Source organism: Prunus persica, chromosome G3 (assembly GCF_000346465.2).
Source record: "Prunus persica cultivar Lovell chromosome G3, Prunus_persica_NCBIv2, whole genome shotgun sequence".
NCBI classification, from domain to species: domain Eukaryota; kingdom Viridiplantae; phylum Streptophyta; class Magnoliopsida; order Rosales; family Rosaceae; genus Prunus; species Prunus persica.
In genome coordinates, this window is record NC_034011.1 from 14,541,468 (window position 1) to 14,563,105 (window position 21,638).

At 42.8% G+C, this 21,638-nt stretch overlaps 1 protein-coding gene across 2 annotated transcripts; it reads left to right on the plus strand.

Annotated features, from left to right (window-relative positions):
- On the plus strand, positions 68-3,570 carry LOC18766119 (transcriptional regulator DEF1). Of its 2 annotated transcripts, none has more exons than XM_007198838.2 (3): positions 68-471; positions 1,234-1,524; positions 2,075-3,570. In XM_007198838.2, exons 1-3 carry the CDS (start codon positions 319-321, stop codon positions 3,218-3,220), a joined length of 1,590 nt encoding a protein of 529 aa, XP_007198900.1. In that variant the 5' UTR covers positions 68-318; the 3' UTR covers positions 3,221-3,570. The 2 variants fall into 2 exon arrangements, with proteins under 2 accessions (XP_007198900.1, XP_020415063.1); XM_020559474.1 differs by having other exon boundaries at positions 130-471; positions 1,231-1,524.

Genomic DNA, 21,638 nt, shown 5'->3' on the forward strand with positions numbered 1-21,638 from the left:
AGTTGAAAAGTGGACTTTTGTACAAGCCTATATCTGCAAAATCAAAAAGCATGGTCGGTGAGCCTCATCCTTATCTTACCGCAAACTCCAGCACTATCTTCCTCGTGTTTCTTATTTTTATGCAAAATAAATTAAAAATCCCTGTTCCCATTTTATTATTACGAAACTTGCTTTTGCAGGCAAACCCAAAACCAAAAATCAAAGTCTCTCTCTCTCTCTCTCTCTTTATAATTATCTGCATCTCTATCTTCTTCACCTCGATTTTCTCTCTCTGGAAAACCCTAACTTTCTCTCTCTATACTTCCGATCATTCCCAACATGGCGTCTGGATCATCGGGTCGGGCCAACCCAGGCACACAGGGCTTCGATTTCGCGTCGGACGACATTCTCTGCTCGTACGAGGACTACGGCAACCAGGACTCCTCCAATGGCAACCACAGTGACCCAGTGATGGGAAATAATCCCAGCAAGGTACTTTTACTGCTTTCATCTATGGACGTTGTCGTGAGGCTTTGGTTCTGGAGGTTGTCGGATCTAGGGCTTGGCTGATTGTGCAGTAATTTCGTGGGATTTTAAGGGCTTTCTTTCTATTGGATTAGGATTTCCGATCTTTCGCATAATGAGGATAATTTGTTTTATGGCATATTTAGCGTATATATTTGGTATGGATTGGTAAAGCTCTGATTTTTTAGGACGAGGAAAGGAGATAATTTTTTAAATCCTTTATTTTTCTAAAAATGAAATTGAACAATGGTTTAAGATAGTGTTGCAAATTGGTAATAAAATGACACGAGCTTGATTTTGCCCCTCACGGCCAATTTTGGTTCTGATGGGTGTAGGTGCTTGTATTTTTGGACTGAGAAAGATGGTATTTATGAACCAGAAGCGTTCAGTTTTTTATTCCTTTTGTTGGGGAAATTACTGTTTTATTCATTTTTTGGGGAAATTACTGTTTTATTCCTTTTGTTGGGGAAAATAATTGTCACCCAAAGTAAGTACTATAATTTTGTAGTTCAAAAGGTTATTGGTTTAACCACTCACTATGTGGGAAGTTGAAGAACCTTTCTACTTCTCTTGTTACAAAGTTCCATTTTTATCCATTGCATTCATCAAATCTTGCATCTGACCCTAATACACAGTTTATTGTTACCTAATCTAAAAAAGGCTCTAAATTACAAGTATAATAGAACTTGTTCTTTTTTCTAACAAGTGGCTGTTATATTCTACTAGCAGCAGGATTTTCATAAAAGTAGGATGGCGAGACAATCAATGTTCTCTTCTGCTGCCTATAGCCAGCCGGAAGATTCTCTCCACCAAGATGTAATTGCTACTGTTGAAAAGAGCATGAAAAAATATGCTGACAATCTCATGCGCTTTCTTGAAGGAATTAGTTCACGGCTTTCACAATTGGAATTGTATTGCTACAATCTTGATAAGTCAATTGGTGAGATGCGTTCTGATTTAGTTCGTGATCACGGGGAAGCAGATTCAAAGCTCAAGTCTCTTGAGAAACATCTTCAAGAAGTGAGTTGCAACTCTGAATTAATTGTTTCAGAATCTTCAGATTTATGTTAAATTTGTTCAGTTTGGGATATGATTTACATGTCTTTCTTGTTGTCATTGTTTATTGGTCTTTTTATTCACTTGCATAATTGTGTTGATTTTGCTTTTGGTATTCAACTGTAGTGATGCTATATTATTTGGGTGTTAAAGGTTCTGTGGTAGAAAAGTATTGGCAGGAACATGAGGATGATCCTGTAGACCTGTATAGGTTTTTGGATAGAACTGTCTTTTTCTTAGTTCTTTTAGGAATATGACTTTCGGCAATAGATTTCATTTGTATAAAGTGTGAAATTTGGAATGCGAGGTCTTCAAAGTGGGTTTATGAGTATAGAATTTGTTTGTCTTGGCCAATATATCATGTCTTGATTTTGCTTTTCAGTACATAAGGTTTTAGCATCTTATAAATAGTTTTGGTGTAATGTATACTGATTTGGAGCCTCAGTTACACCAGAAAATTATTGTTTGATGGCAAAGAATTCTGTTTCATTGTTGTGTAATTGACCCATTTCAGGTTCATAGGTCTGTCCAGATCCTAAGGGACAAGCAAGAACTTGCTGAGACTCAGAAAGAATTAGCCAAGCTTCAGCTTGCACAGAAGGGATCTGCTTCATCAACCCATTCCCAGTCCAATGAGGAGAGAGCTTCCCCACCTACCTCTGATGGTCAGAAGACTGACAACACACCTGAGACACATAACCAGCAATTAGCTCTAGCCCTGCCCCATCAAGTAGCGCCACAACCACAGCCGGTGGCACCTCCCCCACAGGCCCCAACTCAGAATGTGACCCAACAACAATCTTATTATTTATCTCCAACCCAGTTACAAAACCAACCACCACCACAACATTCTCAGAATCAATATTTGCCTTCTGATTCTCAGTATCGAACCCCCCAAGTGCAAGACATCCCTAGGGTGGCACCACAGCCAACACAATCTCAAGTAAATCAGACACCACAAGTCCAATCTTTCCCTCAGTATCAGCAATTACCACAGCCTCAGCAGGTGCAATTTCCCCAACAGCCCTCTATGCAACCCCAGATGAGGCCCCCATCGACGACAAATGTTTACCCTTCCTATCCACCAGGTCAACAGACAAACCCATCTCCTCCAGAGGCTGTGCCAAGCAGCATGTCAATGCAAGTGCCATATTCCAGTATTCCTCAGCAAGGACCTGGTCGTTCTGATGCCATGCCTTTTGGATACAGTGGAGCTGGTAGACCAATACAACAGCAGCCTCCACCTCAGCAATTGAAGGGTGCTTTTGGAGCGCAAGCAGGAGAGGGATATGCTGCTTCTGGGCCTCACCCTGCACTTCCTCCAGGGAGTACATATATGATGTACGACGGTGAAGGGGGTAGAACTCATTATTCTGCGCAAGTGCCTCATTATGGATATCCTCCGACAAGTGCCTCTCATCAGACTCCACAGCCAACAACAGCTCCGAATCTTATGGCTCGGAATCCACAATTCATTCGTAACCACCCTTACAGCGAGTTGATTGAGAAATTGGCATCCATGGGCTTCAGGAGTGATCATGTTTTAAGTGTGATTCAGAGGATGGAGGAAAGGGGGGAACCCATTGATTTTAATGCCGTGATTGACAGGTTGTCAAATGTACATTCGTCTGGGGGTCCTCAGAGGGGATGGTCAGGGTAAAAGAATCAGCATATTATCTATCTTCCATTTGGGTGACAATCATTGCGTGTGTTTTATTACGCATTGAATAAAGGCTTATGGTGTCCTCATATATATGGTTTGAGAGATACTAGGATTATTGTATATTTGTGACCTCATTCGAAAACGTTACTGGTTGTTTTATGCCATGCTTTGCTGTCGAGCAATGATAACACGATCTCTCTGTTTCCCCTACCTCGCATGATATTGTTCAGATGACTGAACAAATATTCAGAATTAGCATTCCCCTACCTCGCATGATATTGTTCAGATGACTGAACAAATATTCAGAATTAGCAGGTGCTGTGAAGACTAACTCAATGTTTGGGACATATATATATGTGATGCTAATACTTTCTCAAGTATGAACTCTTGTTGATATTTAGCAAGTTATGCCGGTGTTTGATGAGGTTGAGCATTTAGATTGGATTGTTATGGTCAGTGAATCGCCTTATTATTGGAGGCATAGGTGTGTCCCTAAAGATTACATGGTCCTCTTTGGTCGAGAAAAGTTTCATTACTTAGAAACAGAACATGACAACAGGTCGAAAGTCGGTTCTCTTTCAGGTTTTTGTCCCTCCAAGTGTATAATTTTGGGCAAAACTCAGGATTTAGATGCTCACAAAAGATCACATACTTTCCAATTTTGTCTTTAGTTGCTGCTCTGTCGTTTCTCAATCTCCTTTATTTTTTCCATGAACACGACAGGCTGAAAATGACAAATTTTGAATTTGGATATATGGGGTGGGTGATGGGGTCCATCCAGCGTGTTGATGCTTCAGGTTATATTTGACATCTTCATTATTAAAGAAAATATTCTTTTAGTAACTTACCACTACCTCAAATAATTGAGACTTAATGGCAGATTGATCTTGTTTAATATTAAATTCATATAGCTGTATGATGCGGTCAATTGCTTTTTCTACAATGTTAAATTAAACTAAATGAGTAATCAAATAAGCCTTGGAAAAGTTGTTGAGCTTACAATTTCGATGTGTGCAATTTGGGTTGGTTCAACTCAAACCCAAGGTGCCTAACTCCACTGTTAACCCAATTGGGTGGGTTAAAATAAGGTGAAAGTCACCTGAATCGAAACCTAAAACCTCAACTCAATCATTTGTTGAGTTCGGTTCGGTTGAAGCTTGCCCTTGGATGCTTAACCCAATTTGTAACCTAAATTCATTCCAACACATATTACCCAGGGCACTTCATATTATATGAACTAATATGTATATTTGGATAATAGATGATGGTGTTGCTTTTCTGTTTCTTTAGGTTGAAATTTAGAACTAGAGTTGTTTTGTATATGTTATTTCGTAGTTCAATTGCAATTTTGCATGGTTGAAATTTTGGAACTAGTACTGATGCTAATTTCTGTTAACTTTTGATTGGATGTTGATTCGTGGAATTGAGTTTTGAGTTTGTATTAATCTAGGATTGAAAAAGGTGATGGCAAATCAAGTTATAGGCAAGCAAAATCTTGCAAGATAAGGTGTTCTAGGGTTGAGCCCAACCCGATAAAGCTGCGCATCCTGAGCTTAGCCTGCATTCTGAAGGTTGGGTTAGGATTGCGTTGACTATCTAACCCACTCGAGTTGCACACTTATGCTTGAATGACTCTTAGATATTATTTTTTGAGTTAATTTTAATTTGATATTTACACTTTTACTCATGTTATTGAATACTGAGCCAGCTTGACATTGTTGTACTGTGAAAATAATCGCTGTCAAATTTGCTGTGAGAGAAATCAGCTGTGAGATAAAGTAGTATAGCGTTTGGTAAATTTTTTGTTAATAGTGTTGTTGCTATTGATTTTACTCATAATCAAAAAATGATTGTTAATTAATCATTAAACTCAGCTCCTCTTCGAAATTAATTCCTGCATAATCAGAAAATGAAAGCACCACATTAGCTGATTTCCCTTATAGCTTTCTCTCACAGCAATTTTTAACAATAAATGATTTTCTCACAGTTTACCAAACAGGTTGGACTTCCCAAAATTTTTAAAAAATCACTTATCACCTCAAATAAGTAATGCCAAACGGACACTCAAAGTAAATGAAATTCATACTTAGGTGACGAGGGGTAAATTTAAAAGATATTCAATCAAGAATGCAACAAACTTCACACACTCTAAACCTTGACCAAATACTCTTATGACTAGTCAACTGTTAGATATGAATTATACCAAATAATAATATACACAGAGCATATCAAGATGTACCTGCAGGCCTAGAGAACTACTAGTGACAACCTAGGCACTCAGAAGGACTCGTCAATCTAGGCATCCTCTGTGCTAGCAACAATTATGATGAAAGTGTGTGAAGACAACATAATCAAGCAAACACCAAACAGCAGAAAAAGATGACTAGTCAACCGCACAAATCCAGATGACTAGTCAACTATCAAGAACACAAATTCAGAAAATTTACAGAGATGGAAATCAGAAATTGTTCAACCAGAAACCCACCATTGGGAAAAACTGGGGGTCATCAACCGACCAGGCAATCCACTAAGCAAAAAGATTCTTACAAAGAACACTAGCAAGCTCAAGAAATTCCTAGGTCTATTTAGGAAGATGAGCTATACCTCCTTTGTGCAATCTTTTTCTCCAACTTAGCAAAGCTTGAAGCTTAGTTCTTCATGGCAATGGTAGCTCCTTCTCCAGCTCTTTCATCCCATGGCACTAGCTTGCAAGCTCTAATTCAAACAGAAATGAAATTTGGATTCATGGAGAAAATGATCAATTTCTTCAAGAAACCATACACTTGAAGAAATCAATCTTGAATCTAACCTAGATGTATATGATAGATTGTTTGATCTAGCAAGATGAAGTTTTCATATTTCAAATGCAGTTTTCAAAAAGAAACAATTTGGAAAACTAAAAGATGAAACATATGAAGGTTACTCTTGAGGAAGAAGAAGCGAAAGTTTGCTATGAAACTTTCCAAAACTTGTCCCCAAAAGTGACGGCTGTCAAATGAGGAATTCTTTGGCTTTTACCAAAAATTCCTAGGTCAGAATAGACACATGGCAGCTGAGAAATTCGTAGAAAATGACAAAAAAATGGTTAAGCCCCAGCTGGAAACAGTGAGCTGGAAATCCTAATTGAAACAAAGGTTGACTAGTCATACGAAGGAAAGATGACTAGTCATACGAATGCAAGATGACTAGTCATACGAAGGAAAGATGACTAGTCATAATCTTAAGAAATTTAGTGAATGCAAAGTCGTGTAATGCAGAATTTACCTTTGTCAAACGCATTGTTTTCCATAAGAATGTAGGTAGATAAGAACACCTAGAGAAGTAATTCTTAATCTAAACTTAGAGCTTGGGAAACTACAATGATTGTCCTATTACAAAATTGTCAAGGGAAGCCAAAAGAAAAAACTCAAAATGCATATATTAACAGTAAATAAACTCTAGACACATTGATCAAAATGTTCGCAATTAAGACTAGGTTTAGTGGCTCAAGAGGTATGATTTTCTCTAAAATAAGTAATGTGCGTGGTTTAGTGCTACAATACTCGTGTTTCCTATAAAATCAATCTAGGTGTGCTTAGTACTTCAATTTAATCATATGAAAAATCCATTAAATTTGAAGATAATATGAACATCACAAGAACCCTAATAGCATGGTGTTTACATTAGGCATTCAAGAAACCAATTCATATGGATGATTCTTACTTCATCCATTAGTTACTTAAAAAAACATGAAGGTACATATAATCCCAACAATCTCAATAAGCATGCTTTCAAAAGTAATCAATCAAAGAAAAATATACATCAAGGATAGATTATTTTAGTGAAGAGGAATTCATCATTTGTTGTCAAGAAACCAATTCATATGATGCTCATTTAGAAAGGATTCAATCATTTGTTGATAATTAGAAATTATGTTCTTGAGTATTCTACACACTACACAACTTCTCAACTTTAGTTAGATGCATAGAACCTAAGGCGATTAATCAAAGGAAGCAAACACATAGCATATGACACACACGCACACACACACACACACACACACACACACACACACACACACACACACACACACACTCTCTCTCTCTCTCTCTCTCTCTCTCTCTCTCTCTCTCTCTCTCTCTGTGTGTGTGTGTGTGTGTGTGTGTGTGTGCAGGTGCAAGTTGGGTTCTAAGGGTGGGGGGTGGGAGTTGGGTTCTGTGAGGGAGAGGGGATAGGAACAGGGATCTATTGCCGCCATCGGGGAGGAAGGGAGAGATGGGTCTAGGTCTAGAGGCAAGGGCTGGGAATGGGTTTGGGTCTTGGCTGGGATGGGTCTCGGTTGGGGGTGGATCTCACGTGGGGATAGGGTGGTTGTATGGTGGCGTTGGGCTTAGAGGGATAGGGCAAGGGGATGGGTCTCGGCTGGGGGGAGAGAAAAAAAAAAGAATGGGGAGGAGGGGGGAGGGATCTGTAGGGTAGGGGATTGATTTGGGAATGGAGGATTAGTCTGAGGGTGGAGGGTGATGGTTACATGGGGAATAGGAGGAGGAGAAAACCTAAGGGGGAAGGAGGGAGACTGGGCTCAGGGGTAAAAAAACAAAATGGGGGAGGGGAGGGGAAGGGTCTGTGAGGTGGGGGATTGGTTTGAAAGTGGAGGGTAGTGGTCATGGGGGAATAGGAGGAGAAGAAAAACCCAGAGGAAAGGGAGGGTGGGCTGGGTTCGGGGGATGAAAAATATAGAAGTGGGAGGTGGGAGAAAGGGTTTTCCAAAAAAATAATTTTAAAAATGATTTAACTGAAAATTGGATGAAATGTTGAGGATTTAGACGTAAGGGGAAATTGGCGTAAAAAAAAGACAATGTTGCTTGCAAATATATGCTTAGTCATGTTAGTTAGAGTGGATATACTCCTCCATGTACAATTAAAATATTATTAAGTATTGATGAGGAAAAATATAATATACTTGTAGGTGTCAGGTAGTTAGTATTAGTTAGTATTGATGAGGAAGTATAGGAAGTATAGTTGTAAATGTTATAATACATGAAAATATATTTATTTTTTTGTTGGAATAGATGCTCTATAAAATAAAAGCACCCTAAAATAGTATAAAAGATAGCAAAAAAAGTAGGGTGACTTATAAATAAACCTAAAACAAGTGAAGTATTTATAAAGAAGGACAAAATTAAAGTGTTTGGACAATAATGCCTTTATTCATTTCTAGATTTCCTAGGGGATCCTCTAGCCATATGAAACCGAAATATTTCTTCTTTTCATATGTTGCTTCGTACTGCCGTATGGAGCCAAAAAAATTTGGCGGCTGTTCTGCTAGGATGATCTCTTCACATGAGTTGAGGCTGATGATGCTTCTGCTATCATGAGAGCTTCTGTTTGGGCCTAAATTTGACACGCCAAAATTCAGAAGACAGGCCCATGGTGAAATTACCTGCTCAGCCCAAAAAACTTGAGGGTAATCAGGATCCAGACAGGTTGAAAGACCAACGTGAAAACTGTCATTTGGGCTTCAGGGATCAGCCCATAATTTTTGTTGGGTTCAAACCCAAAGAAATTAAAAACACACCCACGTGATTGCCTCAACTTTGAAAAGTCAGCAATTTCAACTAAAAATATGAGAGGGACATCTTTGAAACACTGCCAGCAGAAGATCAAAACCCATATGTGATCAGAGACTTTGCTCCAAGAAGCAATACACCATCTTCCAAGGAATTCCCGGGTTACGTTTTCTAAATTAGAACGGGAAATAGGGAGCTGTGCAGAAAATACAAATAAGAAAACCAACCGCCATAAAATTTAGCCCACACAGACGGTGGCGTTGGTTGAAATAAAAATCTGCCACCCAGGAAACCAGGGAAGGGACTGCTTTAGGAGGTGACTACTGAAAGCCTATCTGCCATGATTGATAAAAATCCCTTTTACTTTACATTATGGAGATCTTTTTACCGCCCATTATTAAATTTAAACAAAAGACCACCGCCCTAAGAGGGTCTCTTATAAAAGCAGAAGTAGGCAAGGAAGAAAGGACACTCAATTCATCAATCAATCAAAAAAACAAACAACAAGAAAACAACCAAAAGCTCACTTGGATTCCAAGAGAAACCAGCTTTAGATCAGAATTCCAAAGTTCAGACTTAGAAAATAAGTCTTCTAAAAACGAGATCTCTCTCGTTACAAATTTGGTTCAGCAAAAGCCAAGGCAAGCAGAGTTTGAGTTTTCACAAACGTGGAGACCTCAGCAAACGTATAAAGAGTCCTGCTCAAGCAGAACGACGCTCGTAGTGCAATCCCTAGCCTACCAGACCTTCGAGAATAGCTACTTCTGCCCCTTCAAACTGAAGAAGCTGTAGTTCTGCCCGCTCAAAAGCCTCCCAAGGCTTGAAGTAGATTAAAGCTCTGCCAAAATTGAACTTTGGTATCGATTTACAGCTGAAGCTAAGCAGTTGAAGTTGTTGACAGCTCAGTCCAGCACAGACATACTCAGTCCAGCCTGGATCAGAAGTTTCTACCCAGGCAGAAATGAGATTCCAGCCATCTTTTTGTCTTTCTAGAGTTGATTTCTCCCTTCTTAATTTTGTAAAAGGCAGTTCTGCCTAAAACAATCCACTTTATTATTATCTATTCTAGCCAGAACAACCGTTTGATACTGAGATAAATTATGAAAGTCCTCACCAGTCTGAGGCAAGAAAAGAACTTACTTGGGAGATATTCCTCACCCAAATTCACAATCATTTGTTTTAGAAGTCAGTAACTTGGGGCGCAAGTTATCCACTCTAAGAAGAAGTCTGCTAGAATTTACATTGCTAGCAGTGGCACGCTCACACACCAAAGAAAGCTGACTTGTCGACCAACAAATGGTCTCCAAGCCAGTGGGGAACTTCGCCCTTCCACCTCAGGAGTAAACACGAAAACGGGTGAACATTTTGGAACGCCCAGTGGGACTTCTCAGTATACATACTCTGACAAAATCATTCACAGATTTACAAATACCGGAAGCTCTAGCCAGAACCCGCACCAGATATGGAGAGAAACAAGATGGCTCTCAGGGAAGGCCTCGAGTCAGAAGAAAGCGATGCTAGGCAATCTGCCCACGGTAGTACAAGAAGTAGACGTTCCAAGACTAGCTCCAAAAGGATGAATCAAATACAGGAGTCAGTACTCCGACAAGAAATCAGAGTACAAAAGAGCCAGGACACTCTCAATAACATGACAGCCATGATGCAATGGCAGGTCAACAGACAGTTCCGGAAGGACCGAGAATCCACCATGGCCAGAATCCCAAACCCCGATCCTGTAATCCAGCAGTTAGATCTCCCTTATGGCCCTCCCCCAGGACTAGCATGGCCATACCAGGAAAACCCCCTAGTTGCACAGATAGCTGGAGTACCAGACCACAGAGAAATTTAGGCTGGTCCGAGGGAAGGAGCCCTTCCTAATCAAGAACACGAAGCCCCAGCCCGACCAGATGACCTTGCACTAGCTCAGCAGAACCAGCAAGAACCTCAGCCCATTCCACCTCATGTGGCCCCGCATGATCAACATTTGGCACTTCTGCCTGAACCACCAGCAGTATTGCCATATAGACCCAGAAGGATGGACCCTAATCCATTCCCTCCACCCGCAAGAGGGAGAAGAGGCAGAGGGGGGAATAACCTTTTTGCTAATCATGACAGGAATAGGCCGGGGGCAAACTGGAGGAATCACCCAGACATAGAAGAGCAGGAAGAGCGCAGGGAGGAAGCTCCACCCAGACCATACAGAGCAGAGCCTAGGATCGATTACGTCCAGCCAGAACAGGGACAAAATCTTCCCCCCGTCAATGCTTTGAATGACATAGGAGCATTGCAAAGAATGATCAGAGAAATCATGGAGCCCGAGGCTAGAAGAGGGGAAAGGCCTACTTACAAAAAGCCATACCCAGCCTATATCGATCAGATACTACTGTCTCCAGGTTTCAAAGTACCAAACTTCACTTTGTTCAACGGGGAGGACCCCCATGCTTCCTCAGTTGAACATATAGGCAGGTTCTCCGTCCAATGCATAGCTATTGAGAACAACCCTCTGCTGAAATTAAGGCTTTTCGGCAACTCTCTCTCTGGACAAGCTTTTACCTGGTACACCAGCCTGCCAGCTAACTCTGTTCAAACATGGGAACATATGGAAAATGTCTTCCATGACTACTATTACAGGATTCAGCCAGAAGTCACCATCAGTGATCTAGCTGCCCTCAAGCAAAGTGAAGATGAACTGGTCCAAGATTTCATAACCAGGTTCAGAAAGCTCAAAATGAAGTGCCGAATCCCTATGGAAGAAAGACACTTCATCCAGATGGCCCAAGCTGCCCTTAAAATCTCTCTCAGGAAGAGGTTCGACGGAATGTTGTTCGGAGACCTGGCAGAACTGGCTGATAAGGCATCCAAATATGAGGAGTTACTCAGCGAAGAACAGCAAAGGAGGAACTCCTCCAAAGGTACATACTACAAAACCCCTTCTTCTTCAGTCCACCTGATCGAGGTGGAATCACAAGAAGGTGCAGAAGAATCAGAAGAGAGAGAGGTTTCAGTGGCAGAAATGGCAAAACTAAAACATCCCATTAGTTGCAAAGCCCTTACAAAGCCACCTAAAGACCAAAAGCCACCACCATTCACAGAAGGATTCGTTCCCAACAAGCCAATGCAAAACAAGGTTTACTCTTTTAATTTGACCAAGGTTGATGTTTTGTTTGATGAAATGCTACTGCAGAAGGCGATAGAAACGCCCTACAGAATACCCAAGCCGGAAGAACTCAAGGGCAGACAGTACTGCAGGTGGCACAACTCTTGGAACCATTCTACCAATAGTTGTGTTGTTTTCAGGGACGTAATACAAGAAGGGATAACGGCAGAAAGGTTGAAACTGGCAGAAAAACCTCCATCGGTCACGACAGATTCTTTCCCTCAGCCACAAGTCAATATGGTCAACTTGAATTGGCCAGAACAGAGGGAAACTGAGCCAACGACAGATGCTAGTTGCAGTAGAGGCAGAAGAATCATAAGGGAAACTAGTCAAATACCAAGAGCGACCATCTCGGCTGGGGTGGTGCTCTGCAGCAGGTGCAAATGTGAAACAGAGCTAGAGGTGGTTCTAGACAGACAAAATCAGCCCACACCTAGTGTCTTCGACAGGATTGGAACTTCATCCCGAGACAAAACAAGGCAGAAGAGCTGTCTTAGGCCTACACAATACAGCGAAATGAGGACGGAGCAACCCAGAAAGGAAATACCAGTCAGGACACCCGGAAATGAAAAGCCCTTGGCAACGATCATAGAGGGTAGATGGTACTCTGTAGGAAAAAGCGGTAGACCAACTCTAGAGCTAACCAGAACTTAGAAAAGAAGAATCCAAAGGCAATACTGCACATATCTTAAGAGCCAGGATAATACACAAGTACATCCAGAGACCAATTCTGCCAGAAAAGGAAAAAATCCTGAAACACTTCCCAAGACAGAACAGAAAGCTTGCCAGTCAAGGGAACTGCTTAAAACAGAACCTCCAGCCAGATCTCCTAGCCATCTAGCCTCGTCATCCGGCAGTCATCCCAACACCATACAGGCTCCAGAGAAATCCGGGTCTACCCTGCTACAAGGAGAAGACGACTACACTGAGGAATATGAAGAAGAGCAATTGGACTACGAACCATCTGCAGATGAGCCCCTCGGAGCTATAGAGCAGGATGACTGGACGGAAGAATACGGGGAAGAATTAATGGAATTTGGTGAAGAATTGGACGCAGAAACAGAAGCTTTTGGCCCAGAATTGGAAGACCTGCTACAAGGTGATCTGGGAGTTAACATGGTATTCATCCTACCAGGTAAATTCAGGGCCGCCAAGGGACAAGAAAGCACTTTGGAAGGAGATGTTCTCTCTCAGGAAAGCTTTGAATGTAGATTGGCAGAAGAAAAGGAGCCACCAGAACGACAAGCAGACAATCCCAGGACAGACGGAACAGCCAAAAACCCAGCTACAGAGCAACTTTGTTTCTCCAAACCAACCAGAGAAATGGCAAATCACCTCAGGCCTTTGTTTATAACGGCAAATCTTGGAGGTATTCCCATTTTCAAGATCATGGTAGATGGAGGTGCAGCCATTAACCTATTGCCCCACAAAATGCTGACCAAGATGGGCAGAACAGAGAAGGATTTGATTCCAACACGTTTGACCGTCACCAACTTCACTGGAGGCATCACAAAAATTCATGGCATCTTAGACGTGGATGTCATAGTCGGAAGCAAAAAGTTGAAAATAGCATTCTTTGTGATAGACACTACTTCCACCACCTACAATGCACTACTTGGCAGAGATTGGATTCACCAGAGCCTTTGTATTCCTTCCACCCTCCACCAGCAGTTAGCACTATGGAATGAAGAAGTCTGCATGGAGATTATAGAGGCCGATCCACGGCCATTCCTGCCCTCTGCCATGTGCTTTGAAGCAAGGTATTATCATGATGACCTCGGTCCTTTCACTTTCCTTGGAGTCAACCAGAATGGCCGCCCCCATGGTGTCACGGCCCAAAGACTCATTGAAGAAGGTTTAGCCAGTTCTCTAGAAGACTAGAATAGACCTTTTTGTGCTGAACTACCAGAACTCTGATGTTTAGTCTCAATCAACTGGATAAGGATCGAGCTGCAACAATCCGATCCATCACAAAAAGATTGTTGATATATTGGAAAGAAAGGAGGCTTTTCATACAGAATCCAGCCATCAATATGGCAGAATTCACCCATGAAAGCACAAAGGAACAAGAGGAGGAAATTTTACAGAAGGAAGTATTAGATTTTGCACCAGCAGCACTGGATGACTCCTTGCCAGAAGTGGAGGATCCTCTACAGGAAATAAACTTAGGGACAGAAGAAGATCCAAGGCCTATTTTCATCAGGACACTTTTGAAGGAACCACTCAAGACTGAACTCATGGCACTTTTGTAGGAATTCAGAGATTGTTTTGCCTGACATTACCACGAGATGCCAGGATTGGACAGGCAGTTAGTAGAGCACAAGCTGCCAATTAAAGATGGCTACCTTCCAGTTAAACAGGCTAGAAGAAGAATGTCTATGGACACGGAACTAAAGGTCAAAGAAGAGGTAGAAAGGCTGCTCAAGGCAGGATTCATCAGGCCAGCCGTCTATGCCGATTGGTTAGCAAATATTGTGCCTGTTCTCAAAAGAAAAATAGGGGCAGTTAGAATCTGCGTGGATTACAGAAATCTGAATGAGGCATCTCCCAAGGACGAATATCCTATGCCAATGGCAGACATGCTAGTGGATGGAGCTGCTCATAACCAGATGCTATCTTTCATGGACGGCAATGCAGGTTATAACCAGATTATGATGGCAGAACAAGACATCCACAAGACAGCCTTTATGTGCCCTGGACATATAGGTACTTTCGAATATACTGTAATGCCTTTCGGTTTGAGAAATGCGAGGGCCACCTACCAAAGGGCAATGAATTCCATTTTTCATGATATGATAGGACATTCCTTGGAAGTATACATAGATGACGTGGTGATTAAATCCCCTGAGGAAGAAAACCACGTAGCAAGCCTGAGAAAGGCATTCCTAAGAATAAGGCAGCACAAACTAAAAATGAACCCCAAAAAATGTGTTCTTGGAGTCCAAGCAGGAAATTTTTTAGGATTCTTGATCCACTAGAGAGGTATATAGGTTGACAGAAATAAAGCAAAATCCATCATAGAAGCCCTACCACCTCGAAACAAGAAGGAACTTCAGAGTCTCCTAGGAAAAATCAATTTTCTAAGGAGATTCATATCCAATTATGCGGGAAAAATCCAACCTTTTTCTTCCCTGTTAAGACTGAAGCATGAACAAACATTCAAATGGGAAGAACAACACCAACAGGCTTTCTAGGAAATAAAGCATTACCTCTCAAATCCACCAGTTCTGTCCCCGCCAAAAAGAGGCAGACCACTCAAGCTCTATGTATCTGCATCAGAAGTATCCATTGGAAGTCTGCTAGTTCAAGATAACAAAGAAGGAAAGGAACAAGCAGTCTACTATCTAAGCAGAACATTAACAGAAGTGGAAAGAAGGTATTCCACAATAGAAAGGCTTTGCCTGACCTTGTATTTCACTGCTGTAAAACTCAGGCACTACATGCTGCCACATACTATCTACATCATTGCCAAGACAGACTTAATCAAATATATGCTAACAAGACCAATGCTGAGGGGCAGAATTGGGAAATGGACTTTGGCTTTGACAGAATTCACCTTCAGGTATGTCCCCCAGAAAGCTGTCAAAGGGCAAGCTGTGGCAGACTTCTTAGCAGATCACCCAGGAGAGGAAATTGAAAACATGGATTCTTTGGATATAGCAAATGCGGATCTGCTAACTATAGCTCATGTTTACCTTAACAATCCAATCTATTCGATTCATCTCACACCTTGGAAATTATATTTTGATGGAACAAAGACAGATAAGGCTTCAGGAGCCGGGATTATTCTGGAAGAACCATTGGGGGTCAGACATTGCTATTCCTTCCAGTTAGATTTCCAGTGCACCAACAACAGGGCCGAGTATGAAGCTTTGATTATAGGGTTTGAGATGTTGGTAGAATTAGGAATCCAATCCGTGGAGATCTTGGGAGATTCCATGCTTGTCCTAAAACAGATTGCTGGAGAATACAAGTGTCTAAATCCTTCTCTGGCTGTATATCTAGTAGCAGCTAGAAATCTGCTGACAGAATTTAAAGAAGCTACTTGGGAACAGATCCCAAGGGAGGAAAACTTTGCAGCCAATGAACTGGCTCAGGTGGCATCAGGCATACAAATGCCCGAAGACTGCGTCCAAAGGATCATCAAGATAGGAAGGAAAAGTCTACCATCTGTTTTGACTAGAGGAATGGAGATGGAAGTCAATTCTGCCTTAATCACTGAAGATGATTGGAGGGAGCCTATCATGACTTACTTACAATATCCCACTCTGCCCTCTAAGAAAAGAGTCAGAATCATGGCTACAAACTACCTCATGTGGAATGAAGATTTGGTCCGAAAAAGTAAGGATGAGGTGCTATTAAGGTGCCTCGGGAAGACAAAATATATGAAAGTCATGGGAGAAACCCATGAGGGGATCTGTGGAGCTCACCAAGGGGGAAGAAAGATGTGCTGGTTAATCAGAAGGTATGGCTACTTCTGGCCAACCATGATGAAGGATTGCATCAACTATTCCAAGGGATGTGAAGCCTGTCAAAGGCACGGCCCAATCCAGCAGGCTCCTTCGGTTCCCATGAATCCAGTGGTAAAACCATGGCCTTTTAGGGGATGGGCAATGGATCTCATTGGCAAAATCTACCCAGCCAGCAACCAGCAGCACTGTTTTATTATTGTTGCCACAGACTACTTCACCAAGTGGGTAGAGGCCAAGCCAGTAAAAATCACAACATCTCAAGAGATCATCACCTTTATAGAAGAACAAATCATACAAAGGTTTGGCATTCCAGAATCAATCACAACTGATAGGGGTTCTTCTTTCATATCTAGGGATATGCTAGATATGGCAGAAACATCAAGTTCAAACTACTTCAGTCTACTCCTTACTATGCTCAAGCTAATGGACAGGCAGAATCAAGTAACAAGGTGATTATCAATATCATCAGAAAGATGCTGGAGAAGAATCCAAAGCAGTGGCATGAGAAATTATCAGAGACTTTGTGGGCATACAGAACTTCAAAAAGAGAAGCAACTGGCATGACCCCCTATGCTCTAACCTACGGCCATGATGCAATTCTTCCCATGGAGATAGCAGTCCAGTCTCTTAGAATTGCTCACCAGCACGGTCTCACTGGGGAGGACTACTCTCAAGCCATGTTGCTGGAATTAGAAGAATTGGATGCAAGCAGGATTGACACCCTCAACAAACTCTTAGCAGGAAAACAGGCTGTGTCGAGGGCCTACAACAAAAGAGTCAGAAACAAGAGTTTTGAAGAGGGAGAGATAGTCTAGAAGGCAATTCTGCCCCTTGGAGCACACATAGCTGGATATGGGAAATGGTCACCTACATGGGAAGGCCCTTTTGTAATTAACCAAATCCTCGGAATGGGGGCATACAGGTTGCAGGACCGAGATGGAGTTATTCATACTGCCCCAATCAATGGTAAATGGTTAAAGAAATTCTATCCAACCATGTGGGATTCGCAGGCTGTACAGACAGATCCCGGGATAGAAAAGGAGCAAAACTGACCCCTTTTTGTTTTTTGAAAAGAATTTTGTTTGGAGCTATTTTTGCTTTAAAGTTATTTTGTTTTTGCTTTCAGTACTGTGTCCGGTTATTGCATCAAGAGTAAATGAAAAGCAGTGAAATGCTATTTAAGGGCGACAAATAAATAAGCTTATATAAAAATAGCCACCCTCGAGGCAAAATTGTTCAAACAATAAAGAAGCCAAAAATAGAAAAGACTAAAACCCTAGTTTCCTAAGGGTTTCCTGCAGGTTCGCCTTCTTGACAGAGAGCTCTTTCTGGAGCAACACCCCCTGATGAAGTGAAGCCTCTGCAATTTCCAAGGCTGGCCTGGAGGCTGCAACCATGCTTTGCACAAGGAAGGTAGCCTTGGTCTTAGAACTCAGTCCAGCCCCAAGCCTACTCTGCACCTCCCTGCACTCCGCCAGTTGTTTTTGGAGCTCTTCAATTTGCTTCTCCAGCTTGTCTGCAGTAGCCCTGGCTTCCTTGTATCCTGCCACCATCTGGTCCAGTTCTACTTTCTGCTTTGCAAAATCAGCCAGGTTGGCTTCATGAGTGGCCTTGCAGAACTCAGAAATCTTGAAGGTGGGCCTGAGATCCTCATAACGATCATGCAAGATGAGCACATCTCTGGCCAAGCTTAGGCCCATCTCAAGAATAGGCTTCGGAGCCATGTTCTGTCTGTGTAGCAGGTCCAAGTCCTTCATCAGCTGATCAAAGGCTTCCTTGTCTTGGTCAAACTCCAGCTCAGTGGACTGCCAGATTTTCAACCTCTCCATGGCCTCCTCCACTACCCTAGATTTTGCCCTGCCTGGAGGAGAGCTGAGTTTCTCCAATCTATCCAATTGAGCATCCAGATCCATGGCTTCAAACTCTTCCAGTTCTGGATCAGCAAAAGAAGCCGTGGCAGATGATCCTAGAAAGGAATGAATAGGCATCTGCAGAAGAAAGCACAAGTTAAGACCACACAGAAAATGGAAAACAAGGGGCCTGAAATTTATAAGAGGCTTACAGCAACAATGAGAGGCTTTAGGGGGCTGGTCACCGCTACCAGGACGCCAACAGCTTTAGGAACTTCTGCCTGGAAAGGCTACAATAGTTAAAAAGGAAGAACAAGGCAGAATTGCAGGAAAATATGGACAGGTAAGGAAGAGAATTACCACGACCACAGGAACAGCGGCAGTTGTTTCCACCTCAGCCTTCGGAACTGCAACAGACAGTTCTGCCTGATCCACAGGCTCTGATGCAGACCGCTTCGCCTGGTCCTCAGCCGCTGGAGCGGCAGTAAAGTGCTCTGCCTCGGCATCCTCAAATAAGGCCAGTTCTGAGCTAGTCAGCTCAGCCCTTTGACCCCCTTGTTGCCGCTGCGCTAAGGCAATGCTCTCTGCAATCACCTCAGCTGGGATCTCCTCCTACAGAACAGGGGTCAGAACAGAAGGAATGGGGCGAAAGGGGAACTGATACAAGTCATAGAAATAAAACTCACCTCTCTTTCCACCAGTTTTGTTTTTTCCTGAGGCACTCCTTCCAACTCTTCCAACTCTTCCAGCTCTTTTTCCTGTTCCACCTCCTCAAAAGCCTCTCGCAGCTCTTCATCCGTCCCAGAGGTAGTGGTGGGGACTGCTGCAGTTTCTTCTGTGGCAACATATTCCACCTCACTCCTCTTTTTAAGTTTTTTCAACTTAGTAGGAGGAGGGGAAGGACTTTCAGCTGGACAGAACAAAAGCAAGATTAGGGAAAAGAAGGATAAATGTGAAAGAAATAACTGGAACATCACGAGCTTACCTGAAATGCCAGGCAGCGTGGTATTGGCCGGAGGAGGGGCAGGTCCTTTTCTTTTTCTTCTGCCAGAAAGAGCGGCCTCGGCAGGGGTTTGTTCTACCTGGACCTCATCTTCTTCATCTGCAGAAGGAAGCTCCAAGTCCCCAGCGGCAATAACAGAAGAGACTGCACCAAGGAGTTAGAAATTAGAAACCAATTCAGCAGGAAAAGACAGAAGAAACAAATGAAAAAGAAACTTACCGATCACTTCTCCAGCCTGAACAGACTGCCCACCTACGTTGATTGACAGAGAAGGATCTGATATAGGAAGAACAGACATTAGAAATCGATCATCAAGACAGAACAAATCCCAGACAGAATCAGAAATCTACCTTCTATGATTTGTGCATTGATGTCTTTGATGGTCTGGACCATGTGCGTTTTGGCGTCCCCATCAGCAAAAATGAGCCAGTTCTCCCAACCGTCGAAAAGCACCTTGAGGGCGGTAACAGAAGCAGGCAGACCTTGGAATCTGGCTTTCCACCAGGCGTCAAAGTCAGCAAAACTGCAGGAATTCAGCTCCCACGAGGGATAGAGGGCATCCGTGCTGTTGTTGATTTTGTTCACTGCACACCGGGCATCCTTGTGCACCTCCAGATCATCTGCATCCCTCCAAGAAGAGGCCCGGTTACAACTCCGATATGATTTCAGCGGAATGAGCTGAGGACAGCCAAGCTGCCTTGCACAGAAATTGGGATGATAGACTTCTGCCCCCAGATGATAATTTGGGGGTTTGCCCCCACCATGGGGTAGATCTCTGGGCAGAGTGATGCTCAGAAATTTCCTCCTGAAGTCTATTCTGGCAGCCTCATCTTCTGGCTCCTTCTCGAACAACCGAAATCCGGTCTGGAACCAGGGATAGGTCCTTCTGATCACCACTTGCCACTGAGCTGCCGACCTTTTTGTACAATGCCTGAAGAGCATCAGGTACTCCTCAATAGAACGCTTGGGCAATTATGCTGATATCAGAGGAAGGGCCAGGACTTGGTCTTCAGGCAGAACTATGTCTGGGAACCTTAGCTCTGGAAAATAGACCTGCAGCCAGATCTGGATCATCCAGAATGTGCCAGGGGCCGACAGGTTCAGTGGGTTCTCCAGGGTGGCAGTGTGCAGATTCTTGAAAAGGTGAGCCAGAACTGTAGGCCCAAGCCCCACATCAGTGTGATTGTGAAGCGCTTCTGCCAGATGTCTGTACTCAAGCAGAACTGCAGAAGACCGATTGGGGAAAATGAACCGGTTCAGCCAATACAGAAGGAACAACATGTGTTGCTGATCCTTGTCCTTCTCAGCACTGAATTTCTTCATATAATTGGAGAAAGAGCAGTTCTGGTTGATCATGGCTGAAGAGATAGTGAAAGGAGTGGCCACCTTCTCTTGATTTCTTCGCCTGTGATAATCTCCAACAGCATCAACAGGCCTGCCATGGGGCCTGAACCCAAAGATCTGGGCCATATCCAGCAGGGTTGGCGCCATAGGACCCACACGGAAATCAAGCGTGTTGCTGGCAGAATTCCAAAAGCACAAGGCAGCGGCAAGCAGGTTCTCATCTCTGTTAATCGACTGCTTGGACAGGAGAATGGCGTCATAAATCCCGGCTCTCCTCCAGTGACCCCCATATCTCGGGAGAAGTCTGTCAATCCAGTCTGCCCATTTGACCGGACTGTTCCTCACCTCGCTGGACGGGAAAGACCGGCTCAAATTCTTGCTAACCCAAGAATAAGAAGCCAGGGTAGAACTACTCTCAAAACACAAAGGAGCCTCGGCGTCCTTTTTCAGCAAATCTGCCATCTCGGCCGGAACAGGACCAAACCAGTGAGGCCCTAACACCAGGGTGTTCTCGAACAAATGAAGGACATTCTCGTCCAGATTCTTTTGGGTAAAGGGATGAAGCTTGCTCCTGACTTCTATCGCATGAGCATCAATCCCGGTCCCAGTGATGTAATTGGGAGGAACTAGAGCCGAAGAAGACTGAGCACGAGACTTTGGGGAAGACATTTTTGATTCAAGGGAAGAAGCAGAGAGAGAGAGTGAAAGAAAAGGGAGGTCCGAGGACATACACTATAATGATTAATGGACTCTGTATCGCGGGCCTAACAAGTGAAGCAGAAAAGTTTCTTATCCAAATGGAAGAGAAAGGCTGTTTTCCTGATGGTTGCACCTATAACACAATTATCCGAGGGTTCATCCATAATAAACAGACATCAAGGGCGATGGTACTTATTCGAACAATGGTAGAGAAGGGTTTTTCTGCAGATGCATCAACAACGGAGTTGATAGTTAATTTACTGTTGAAGGATGAAGTAGATCCTGCTTTGTTGCCTTTGATAAAAAAAATCCCTGTGAAATTAATATGCATTTGTGGACAA

Bases quoted from the DNA above. Each gene is read 5' to 3' on its own strand.
- LOC18766119 (XM_020559474.1), top strand. From the start codon at position 319: ATGGCGTCTGGATCATCGGGTCGGGCCAACCCAGGCACACAGGGCTTC. The intron at 472-1,230 runs GTACTTTTACTG...ATATTCTACTAG, and splicing joins TGGGAAATAATCCCAGCAAG to CAGCAGGATTTTCATAAAAG. The intron at 1,525-2,074 runs GTGAGTTGCAAC...GACCCATTTCAG, and splicing joins TTGAGAAACATCTTCAAGAA to GTTCATAGGTCTGTCCAGAT.